At 39.9% G+C, this 12,064-nt stretch overlaps 1 pseudogene and 1 gene segment (V, D, J or C); both read left to right on the forward strand.

Moving 5' to 3' along the window:
- Window positions 1-241, forward strand: part of LOC108519977 (Ig heavy chain V-III region 23-like) — a 14,611-nt pseudogene extending 14,370 nt beyond the window's left edge. Inside the window, exon 3 of the transcript XR_001882788.1 lies at window positions 74-241. The product of XR_001882788.1 is annotated as an Ig heavy chain V-III region 23-like (transcript). The remainder of the gene's footprint in view (window positions 1-73) is intronic.
- A 4,705-nt stretch (window positions 242-4,946) lies between these two features.
- LOC108519978 (Ig heavy chain V-II region HE-like) lies at window positions 4,947-5,509 on the forward strand. The segment is given in 2 exon segments: window positions 4,947-5,016; window positions 5,100-5,509. Coding segments are annotated over 2 exon segments (456 nt in total).
- Window positions 5,510-12,064: the final 6,555 nt, after the last annotated feature.

Genomic DNA, 12,064 nt, shown 5'->3' on the forward strand with positions numbered 1-12,064 from the left:
GGGAGGGGAGGGGAGGGGAGAGGAAATATACTCAATCACCTGCAGACTCTCTGACCTCCTCACCCTTTTCTAGGGTCCTGCAGACATCACCCCACGACATCCAAGTCTTTTTCCTAAGTACCGCAGAGTGGGTTCTGCTGCTCCTGCTGCTCTCTGTGTGCTCAGCACTGAGGCTCACAAGCGCTTTGATGATGAAGTTCAAACCCCTGAAGTGTTTGCAAACTCTCAGACCACCCTTTAGCAAGCTGCCATTGTGAGTGAATTCTGGGAATCCTGGGCTGATTTCAGTTCCATATTGCTGGATGTTCTCTAGCATCCAGGAGTATTGGCAAATAAACATCTAGAATTTGTATTGAAACTTTATGCAATATCAATGGTAGAAAACAATCCTAATTTCTAAATAAGAACATTTTATCCTGACTTTTATAAAAATATAATGTGAATTTAACCAATAATGTAATAAAATTTTTAAGTGATGTTTCTTATATTTTATTAAATTTATTAATAATTGACAGATAATTAAAGTATACTAATAGCATAAATGACAAATAAACCAACACAGAGGCTATACATGAATACCACTGTACATTATTTAATTTGGCAAGAATGGCATTTACTTTAAGTTCTACCAAAACTTGCCTATAAATATGTTTGTTTACTGGCATTAGGATACAGAAGCAATCACACAGAACAACAACATTTTGGAATACTACATTATGCTATAAAACAGAGTAAATTCAATTCAATTAAATAATTAAAATAATATTAAATAAAGTCGTGTTCTGTTTTGGTATTTGGATATGTGTTCATTTTTGTATTTGCTTCTTTGTATCTTTAGTATAGATGGGGTTTCACCATGTGGGCCAGGCTCGTCTCAAACTCCTGACCTCAGGTGATCCACCCACCTGGCCTCCCAAAGTGCTGGGATTACAGGCGTGAGCCACCACACCCAACCCATTTTTGTATTTTCACATGTATGTTTCAGTACTGAGCATATGTACATACGTGTATGTGTATGTGTGATTATAAACTTATAAAATATTTTATTCATCTATATAGTTATGCAAATTGAAGAGTTTCATGTGAAGAGACAGTAGAAAATACAAAAGCAAAAGAGTTATAGAAAGCATTTGCAATACCTAAGGTCTACAGAGGAGTCATATTAATATGAAAAATAATAGCTTAGTACTTTGGAAATGACACACACAGTAACAAATACATATATGCAATTAACAAGATATTGGCACAAAGTTAAGAAAAACTTAACATAAGTGTGCTCACTATTGGTCTATAAAATGCCTATAATAATACTTTTTATTTATCATATTATAGAAAATAAAATAACTACATGAATAGCACTCTCTTTGCTTGATTTTAGCATTAGGTGCTTCCCATGTTTTTTGATACAAATAAACATTTCTCATTTTTTATTGTAATTTCAATATTTTCTTCTAGAATATATGTTCATAATTATAATTGGAATTATAGAATTTCCAGAAACTTATTTTATCAGTTGTGACTTGTATTCTTATGATCGTCTTTTTACATTAATGTACCTTTGATTCAGAATAATAATAGATAAAATAATTATAAAGTTAATACCGTGTGTTCCCACCTCCACGTATCTCCTAAGATGAATATCCTCCATCATGATAAGACATGGTGTTAACACATTTACATTGATAAATTTAAAATTATTCCATACCAGACCTTATGTAGCATTTTTCCAATAATTTATTTTGTAAACCAAAAATAAAATTCTAAGCTTCCTCAACCAACTGAATGAACCCAACCCTCAGCCAAGGAGATTTCAAAGTAAATTCTAAAACTTGTTCCAGCAATGATGGGAAAGTGAGAGGTCAGACATGCCTCATTAATTCTCCTGTCATTGGAATTAAGGCGCCAGTGGTCAGCATTAGCAATAAAACAAAGATTTTAAGACTGACAAAACTATATTTTTGCTATAAACACTCTTTATAGAAAAAAGACACCAAATTACAACCTGGTTCTAGCATCACATCACATGACAAACAGGAAGACCTAATGATCTATTCTCTATGAGGCTTCATCTGCATAATAAGAACTATGATCTCCACAACCCCTTATCTTAATCTAGACACTCATTTGTAAGAAGTGTATTGCCTTACATTTCAACCAATTGCCAATCAGAAAATCTTTGAATTCACCTATGTCCTGGAAGCCCGGGCATAAACTTTTCCTGCCTTTCTGGACTGCAAAAATGGTATAGCTTACATGTGTTGATTAACATCTGCCTGTAACTTCTGACCCACTAAAATATATAAAATCAAGCTGTAACCAAACCACTTTGGACACATATTCTCAGGAACTCCTGGAGTGGTGTCATGGGCCTTGGCCAATCAAATATATCTCAAAATGAATGATTTTAAATATTTCATAGTTTGTCTCTTTTAGCAGATATCTTCTTCTCTTTTTTTTTTTTTTTTTTTTTTTTTTTTTTTTTTTTTTTTTTTTTTTGAGGAGGAATTCCCCCCATTTGTGTGCTTTGTATATTTGTTTGTTCCCAGATTCCATCAAGGTCATCACTTTGAATTCAGTTGTCATGTTCCTTTATTCTCTTCTGGTAAATCACAGCTTGTATTTCTGAAGTTTTCCAGGTGAATATTTTATAGATACAAATGTATCAAGTAGTTGAAAGTGTCATTTGGGACACTTCTATCTCCATCTTCTATATTTGTTAGTCTATTTACTGTTCCAAATCCATTTAATAAGTGTTTTATAATGTATTTTGGAAAGTTGATCCCATTATTCTGTGTAATATTTCACTTGAGTTACAAAGGTATTCATTTTATGATTATTTGGTCTGAAATTCACAGCTATTCAGTTTGCTTTGGTTTGTGTTTTCATGGTATATATTTTTCTATCCTTATTTTTTCTATTCATGAATATCTAAAGAAGTTTTCTTGGAGAGAGGTAATTGCTGCATCCTAATTTTTTAGTTGACTGTGAGGAATTATTTCTTAATGATATTACTCTTTTATCCAATGATTCTTGTTTTAATTTATCTTTTTACAACAATGTATATTGTTTCTATTAATTTACTATTAATTATTATGTGACTAATATTTTATAGGTTACCATAAGGATAACAATAAGACATTTCTACAATTGAATTCTAATTCAAAAGTGTTATACCCCTTTATATATAGAAGAGAGATATTATAACTGTATATGTCTATTTTCTCTTTTCTATCACTTTTAAATTTTCTCAGTTGGTAGTTATGTATGCTATAAAAACGTAATATTGGCATTTTATAATTGCTTTACACATTTATATAATAAAAGAAATACAAATGCAAAAACAAAATTGAAACCTCATTTTCCATTGTTGACAATCTTTATTTTTTTGAATAGAATTCAGGTAATGGATGTATATCATATGGCTACTCATCTAGAAACTCTGCTAAAATGTCTATGGAAAGATTATTGTGCTGGGAATAGATTTTTTCAGGATTTATTTGTCCTAAAAGTATTTATTTTCTTTGATTTATCATCTCCGCAGACAATGTTAAGAAGATGCTGTATGTGCAAATGGTCAACCTGCAAACCAGGAACACGTCACTATATTACTGCGCAACAGAAGTGCATGAGGAAAGGCCAGTGTGAGCACAGACGCAAACCTCCAGGGACACATGGGCAAATTAGCTGCAGGGGGTGCTCGGGACTCACTGATCAGAGTCAATCCCAGAAGGAAGTGCACAGAAAAGTTAGGACTGCTTTCCTGCAAAGATGAAAACAAACAAACACAAACAAAAAAACTTTCTTCATCTGAGAGTTTCTCCAGGGAACTTCTCTAATTTCAAAATTCTCTGCCTACCAATGCCATCTCTAAATATTTATTTAAATATTGTGTTATGAGGACATATTCTCCCATGGACAAAATGCAAACTGACACTTACAGAGATGAAAACCACTCAACCATGGTCGCCAGAATTGGAGACGTGTAGAAGCTCGGTGGGACCTGTTGAATCTTCTCCAATCACACTCACAGCAGAGACCTTACTGGGTCTCCCTGACTTGAAGAGTCTTTAGGGAGGGTGATACCAGCCTGAAGATGGTGGACCATGGTCAGCGTCATATAGAATATGGGGACCCTCACAGTCTTTATGTCTGACCCTTCCCTTGACACTAAAGTATGCAAATTAATATCAACACTGATCTGGTGCTTCTTTTGATTCTAATTCATTTTCTTTCTTTTTAGTTGTCATTCTCACTATTCCTTGGATTTTCCTGCTCCCTGAAAAAGGTAAATGTAGTTGCTGTGATCTCAATTCAAGGGCTGAAGCCCCTTCCCTGTAATCAGTTTGGGCTCAGGTGTGGCTGCTCCAGCCATGTGGAAGAGGCTGAAGGTACTTTCTTCCCTCCCCTTGCTCAGGACCATCCACTGTATTGTGTGTAGGCTTCCCTGGAAATGCAGTAGCCATTTGCAGTGAAAGAAATGAGCTTGTCTGGTTAAAATGGAAGGTGGATGTAGAATTAATTGGCTACTACATAAACTGTCCTTCTCCACCAGTGCTTTTACGACAAGATTGTGAAATTTGTAAGAATCGAAACAGAGTCACATGTGTCAAAATCCTGACAAATGGAGTCAGGGAAGTGTAGGGAGAATTCTCACACACATATCCCTGATAACAAGAAATATCATAAAACAATTATTGCACAAAGGCCAACACAGTCTCCTAATCATGACTTCTGCCAAGACATCTCAGAAACTACTTGTCCGGCCTTAGATTAATGCCATCTGAATTACACTGATCATGTTACTGTCACTGCTCCTCACCACAGATGCACTACCCTACTGAGTCCTGAAACCTGACTCCATCCTATACAGTAGGGCACAGATGAGGGGATGCAAATCTCCACCAGCTCCACCCTCCTCTGGGTTGAAAAGCCGAGCACAGGGCCTGACTCAGTGACTCCTGTGCCTCACCATGGACACGCTTTGCTCCACACTCCTGCTGCTGACCGTCCCTTCATGTGAGTGCTGTGACCAGGGACTCCCTCAGGGATAAAACATCTGTTCTGTCCTCTGTGGGCTTCATCTTCTGCTTTCTCCACAGGGGTCTTCTCCCAGGTCACCTTGAAGGAGTCTGGTCCTGCGCTGGTGAAACCCACACAGACCCTCACGCTGACCTGCACCTTCTCTGGGTTCTCACTCAGCACTTCTGGAATGCGTGTAAGCTGGATCCGTCAGCCCCCAGGGAAGGCCCTGGAGTGGCTTGCACTCATTTATTGGGATGATGTTAAGCGCTACAGCCCATCGCTGAAGAGCAGGCTCACCATCTCCAAGGACACCTCCAAAAACCAGGTGGTCCTTACAATGACAAACATGGACCCTGTGGACACAGCCACATATTACTGTGCACAGGGAGCACAGAGACACAGCCCAGGGTGCCTCCTGTACAATAACCCAGGCTGCTTCTTATTGGTGCTCCCTCCCTACCAAAGCAGAACAGGAAAGTGTGACTGAGATGCCATTTCCTGCTAGGGCCTGGGTTTCCCATCACTACTAGACTCAGAGCCCTGTCTTCTTTCTTCTTCTTTACTAATAACTGGCCTGTCTCCTGTTAATGGTTCATGCAAGCATAAGCTGTATCCTGTTTGACAAAGATTCAGCATGAAATGTCCTTATTACCTGAGCCAGATGCATCACTGGTATGTGGCCACCAGTTTCTTGGGCTCATACCACCCCAAGGGGCAGAATACAAATCAGCAGAACATATGCCTTTATTAAACTGTGGGAAATGACATTGGAGAAAAATGTAGGGATAAGAAAGCAGGAGGAATTGAGGAAGTCCAGATAATAGCTTTTCTTGTAGAGAGAAAGTTGCAATCATAAAGTAATTTTATAAAACAATAAAATAGATGGAATATGTCCTCATTATGGAGTGTCTCACAGTGTCAGTGCACAAATAAATTTCTAAAAATATCATAGGGTAGGCGTGATACATGACCCTTATTTCCACACCAGGAGCCCATAAATACCCAGGTAAGTAAAAATCCAACTCTTAGAAAGGGAAGTGCCTCAACTTGACTTCAGAAACCCACCTCAGTAAGTCTGAGGAGCAATGTGGAAAAGAAATGGGAAATCCAACAATATCTTTCTTATGAAAATCCTAGCTCATGTTTGAACATGAAACACAACTGTCCACAATTTTAGGAAAATTATCCCATGGCAATGCATAACTGCACTCAAAAGCTACTAAACTAGCCACACAATCTACGGCCAAGTGATCTTTGACAAAGACAACAAAAATATGCACGGGGAGGAGGACATGCTCTTCATGCCATGTTGCTGGGACAACTGGGCTGCCATATGCGGAAGAATGAAACTGGACCCCAACATCTCAACATATACATAACCAACAGAAAATGGACGGAAGGCTTGATTGTAGGACCTCAGACTATAAACGTACTCGAAGAAAATCCCAGGAGAACTCCTCTGGACATTGAGCTTAGTAAATAATTTACGAGTAAAACCTCGAAAGCACAAGCAATAACATAAAAAAACAGACTAATGGAACTTTGTTAAACTAAGGAGCTTCCACACAGAGTGAACAGACAAATTGCAGAATGATAAAAAATATTGGCACACATTGCATCTGGCAAGGGACTGATAGGCAGAATTTACACGGAACTGAAACAACTTCACCACAACAACAGCTACGAAAAACAACCTCATTCAAAACTGGCAAAGGACACGAGTAGGAATTTTTTTAAACAACACATAAAACTGGACAATAGATATGCAAACAATGCTAAACACCACTAATTATCAGGGAGATGCAGTTGAAACTGCAAAGAGATATCTTACTCCAGTCAGACTGGCTCTTATTAAAGAGCCAAAAATAAGAGACACCGGTGAGGAGTGAAGGCAAAGGGAACTGTCAGTCACTGTTGGTGAGGATGTAGGTGAGCACAGCCTCTGTGGAAAACAGTATGGAGATTTTTCAAAGAAATGAAAGTAGAACTACCTTTGGTTCAATAACCCCACCCCTGGGTAACCACCCAAAGGAAAACTAAATCATTATATCAGAATGATAGTCAGACTTTGGTTTTCCTGCAGAACTATTCACAGTAGCACATGCATCAATCTAAGGAATTAACCTGTGTCTAACAAAAGATAATTTTATAAAGAAAATGTTACATATATACAATTAAATACTATCCAGCCATATTAAGGAATGGAATCATGTGTTTTGCAGCTACATGGATTGAACTCGAGGTCATTATTTTAAGTGTAATAACTGAGAAACAGAAGAGTACACACTACATGTTCTCACTTACAAATCTGAGCTAAGTAATATGTGCACAGGGACACAGAGAAAGGAATGATGGACACTGAGTCTCAGAAAGATAGGAGAGCAGAAGGTGGGAGAATGGTGGGAAATTACTTAAGGGGTACGATGTACATTATTTGGATCATGGATACATTAAAGCCAAGACTACTTTGCAATATATATATGTAACAAAATTGCAGTCACTCCCCATAAATTTACACATATAAAATAAAAACAAATACAATTAAAATATGAAATTATTAACAGTTGATCAGCAATCCTGAAAATTAAAATTTATGATCAATAAGTGAAAATAATATTAGTTGAACTTCATCGAATTTTAAGACATTGCCTAATCAAGTGACTATCAAGAAAATGAAGGACAAGCTTCAGAGGAGAAAATATTTGCAAATCATGTATCTACCAATGTAATTATAATAGGAACCTGCAAAACTCAGCAGTAAAAAGAAGCAATCTGTTTAAAAATAGGCAAAGGTTTGTGCAAACCTTTTATCAAAGAAGATGTACAGATGACACATCAGCATACGAATGTGATTTTCCAGTAGAGAAATGCAAATAAAGATCAAAAGGAGACACGACTCTAGGCTTTAGAATGACAAAAAATAAAGAAGAAATGCTGGCAATACCAGTGTCAGTGAGCATGCCAGGCCCCTAGAGACTAATATATTGCTAGTGCAAAATGAAACAGTTTCTGGGAAAACCATTCACAGTTTCTTACCAAATTAAACATGTCCTTAATCCATGACCTAGAAATCTCACTCCTGAGTATGTGTTACAAAGGATTAAAATCATATGTTCACACACGTGTATTCACACATTTAACATTGTGTGTGTGTGTGTGTTAGAAACTAAAAACAACATGAATGTCTTTCAATATTTGACACAAAGCATTACAGGTGACCTCCAGACTTTCTCCTGAGTGAGGGAAGCCCTGCCTGAAAGATCCCCGGAGACACAGTCACGGATATCACTGTCACCCTCGCATGTCACTGGTTTGGGCTGCGCTCTCTCTATCTCTTCCCTGACCAGGACCAGATGTTGAGTTCCACGACGTGCAGTTGCAAATTTATATTTTCGACAATGGACTGAGGTCTAAATTGCTCTACAGACTCAACCAAACAAACATTGGCACCTTTGAACAAACAGTGCCTGACATTTGTACTGACCCCAGGAGAGCTCTTCCCCACTTTCTTTCTTCTTGGTTCTCTCCTGCAGTTTAGCAGCCCTGCAGTTTAGCCTGGATCTCTCCTGCATCCATCCATCTCCTTCCAAGTGCATTTTACCACAGCCTCCACTGTTTTTGAGAGCACTCGCGGGCTTTGTAATTCTCCACGCTGTTGTAAACGAAATCAGATCCTTCAAGACCACATTTAGGACTCTATTTTATGACTAAATTTTAGCAACCCCACCCGCTGCTCCTGAGACAGACAGAGCTCTTGAATAAGGTTCTACAGGTGGAGATTAGGAGCATTTTTCTTCCTTAATGTGGGAGCTGAGTACTCAGTGGAGGGATGGGGAGAAGCTTTCCACTTTATCAGCATGCAGATCCTGCTTGGGTGGACCCTCTGCCATAGGAGTAGGGCTGGGAACCAGGCAGCCCATGTCCTCCTTGGTGCTGCACCCAGGACAGAGCCTGCATCCATGAGTGGGGCTGTGTGGAAGAAGTGAGTCTCTGGTTCTCAGTAAGTCTTGTCAAGGACTGAGCCTCAGCAACATGACCTGTAGGCAAGGTCAGACGGCCAATGTCCTGGCCCCGGGGGAAGAGTGTGCTCTGGTGGGAGCTGGGCAGAAGGAGTCCTGTCTACTTGGCTGCAGCCATCTGCGGTGGAGTTTACATCATGCTGAGCTGGGGCATAGGAGGAAGGAAGAGAATCTTTGATCAAATATCAATAGCATGGCTGACCTTACTGAGTTTTTGTAGATTATCTCAAATATATGTTCCTTCACTTTCTGTATGCTGATAGGGCCTTTCCAAACCCATTAATTTTTCAAAATAAGTCTCACCAGTTTCACGGAGGCATGGATATGTCGAGCTCCTTATACTGTCATGTGAGATGTGGAACTGTTCCCTTCACTGGTTATAAAGTAATGGGTTGACTTTTTTTCCAACACTTTATAGACACCATCAATTGTCCTATTGCTTATATGGTTATAACCAAAGCAACGCTGATATTATTCATGTCTGTTCTATTGCAAGGTGTGCCCTCTACTCGCGTCCACTTGTTGGCATGTATTTCCATTTGTCTGTGTGTTTTAGTAATTTGAATATGATTGACCTAAGAGTAATTGTGTGTGTGCGTGTATATGTGTGTCCTGTGTGTGTGTGTCAAGGACTTATCCTGCTATTTGCTGTTCTCTGACATGCACTGATCCCTGACTTACAGTTTCTCTAATTTTGAGGAAAAAAAATAGAGGAACAGTGAGTTTGAGTCCAGACACAAACCTCACTGAAGTGGACACAGGATTCTAACCGCAGGGGTGCTCAGGACACACTGATCACAAGAGCCAGCCTCAGGGGCAGGTGCAGATGGAGGCTAAGGTCTGGCTTCCGGTCAGCACTGTGGCTTCTTCTCTGTAAAACATCTTCCCTTGAAGAATTTATCTGGACTTATGTTTCTTTGCTTATCTCCAAAGTCTCTGAAATGAAAATGTTTGTTTTAATAAGAGAAAAACCTTCCCACATGTGCAAAAGACAGTCTCCTATGGTCACTTAATCTTGTCTTTAAATGTCAATTAGTTATCAATGCTTCTGAAGTAAATCAGCTAAATCTATAAAACACACTTTGTTTAACTCAACCCTGCAGCCGAGCACGACAGCACTGACAGGGCCAGCAAGCAGCAGGCAGGATACGGTGCATGCTGGACATTGGGGCAGAGGGAGTTAGCATCCAGTGCAAGAGAAGAAAGTGCCCGTGGTGGTCACTGTCAGGACCCAAGCTCACAGCTCCAATTGTAGGTGACCCCGCGCAAATGAAGAGATACCCTCACCAATGTTTAGTGTGGATGTCAAGTCTGATGGTGCCACACTCACACACCACGTGAATATGAAAAGATTTACCAACTGCATTATTGAGGTGTCTGCTGAGGGCAGCACAGGCCTCTCAAGAAAGTTCAAACTGGCTCAATAGACCAGGAAAGAAGGCTGTCTCAGGGTTTTTATAATGGTTTGGTGTTGAAGGAATGGTGGGGCTTCCTACTAAGGGGAAGGAGCTTGTGTAATTTGAACCTAATACTGGCATCCAATGAGGGCACTTCCATGATTTTCTACTAGATTTCCCATGTGCGGGGGACAAAGGTGAAGGAAGAGGATAAATCCTGTCATCAGTAGTGAGGCATCAAAATAGAGTCTGATGACCTTATTCTACTTAGCAACTTCAGAAAATGAGTGAAAAATGAGGTAAATGTTCACTCTGGGTGGACAGCAAATAGGTCTACAGAAAATACTTTTTTTTGGTATTAGCACATAAGAAAAAGAAGAAGAAGAACAAATTGAACAGGGATCTTGGCCCAATGTCCTGGGCGGAAGCTCTTCACTCGTGAGCTCATCAGTTTGCTCTGAGGGTCCCAAGTCAGGTCCTTCTTCAATAGATCTCAGGCCTTACAGGATATATGGGGATGCTCAGCCTGGCATCCTTTCCTGGAGCAGCCTGACAACTGGGCGGGTTTGTGAACTTATTCCTCAGTTGCAGTACATGAAAAATCACACAATCTGCAAATTTGAAAAAATAAGCCTTTACTTTTTATAAAAGTTTACAGCCATTTCACAGGCTGCAAAGCACAGCCCTCGGTAAAGACAAGAGATAGGCACTCCCAAGGGGGAGCGGTGGGGCAGAAACTTTATACTGAACGTGTCGGCTAAACAGACATGATCACCAGGTTACAGGAGGGGCTATGCATGTTCATAAAGGTGATCATGACGCATGAATATGGAAGCAAACATACGTGTAACATGTGACCCCTGTTCACCTACCAGTGAGGACTTAGCATTTAAATGTGTTGCCGTTAGGCCCTATGTGCCAAAAGCTGGAGCAGGGGCACAAAGGCCCTCAGAGCGCAGCCTCCATGAATGGCCAGAACCAGGCCATGGTCAGTGGTCTCTGATCAGGAGAAAGTTCCTGAAATCTGTCTGGTGTCCAATCAAAGCTGGGGTTACGGCTGTGGAACAGGGGTCAGTTAGTCAGGGGATGAGCTGCAATTGGTTAAATCACACTTGTCTCAGGGTCAGTGCTTATTTCGCTGCTAGAGAAAAAATAATCTATCGTCAATTAGAACATAACCGGCAGTTAGAGCACAGTTTATTCTTTAAGAGTTGGGGTGAGGGATGTAACCCCCGCCTGGCACGGCCTTAGATCTTGTTTACAACTTGCCATCTTATTGCCCCAGAGAGTTTGTTCCGTCAGTCTTATGATCTCCATTTTAACGTTAGTGTTGGTCCGTGTTGTCTCTGAACCGCAAAGGGGAGCGGGTATAATGAGGTGTGTCTGATCTCTTGTTCTGCCCAGCTGGGAACTCAATTTTAGGTGTTTTGATGCCCCTTGGCCAAGAGGGGGACCATTCAATCTCGTGGGGTGACTACAATTTTACTTTTAAAGTTTATAAATATGAACCTAAGTATTGACATTCCAAAAGTCACTCCTTTGTTTTGGCTAAAAGTACCTGGCGAGAGTCCTTGCAATGAGGTTCAGGAGCAGTATTTTCTCCTGACTTTATTTGCAATAGACACA

This window comes from Rhinopithecus bieti, unplaced genomic scaffold (assembly GCF_001698545.2).
Source record: "Rhinopithecus bieti isolate Rb0 unplaced genomic scaffold, ASM169854v2 scaffold_50706, whole genome shotgun sequence".
NCBI classification, from domain to species: domain Eukaryota; kingdom Metazoa; phylum Chordata; class Mammalia; order Primates; family Cercopithecidae; genus Rhinopithecus; species Rhinopithecus bieti.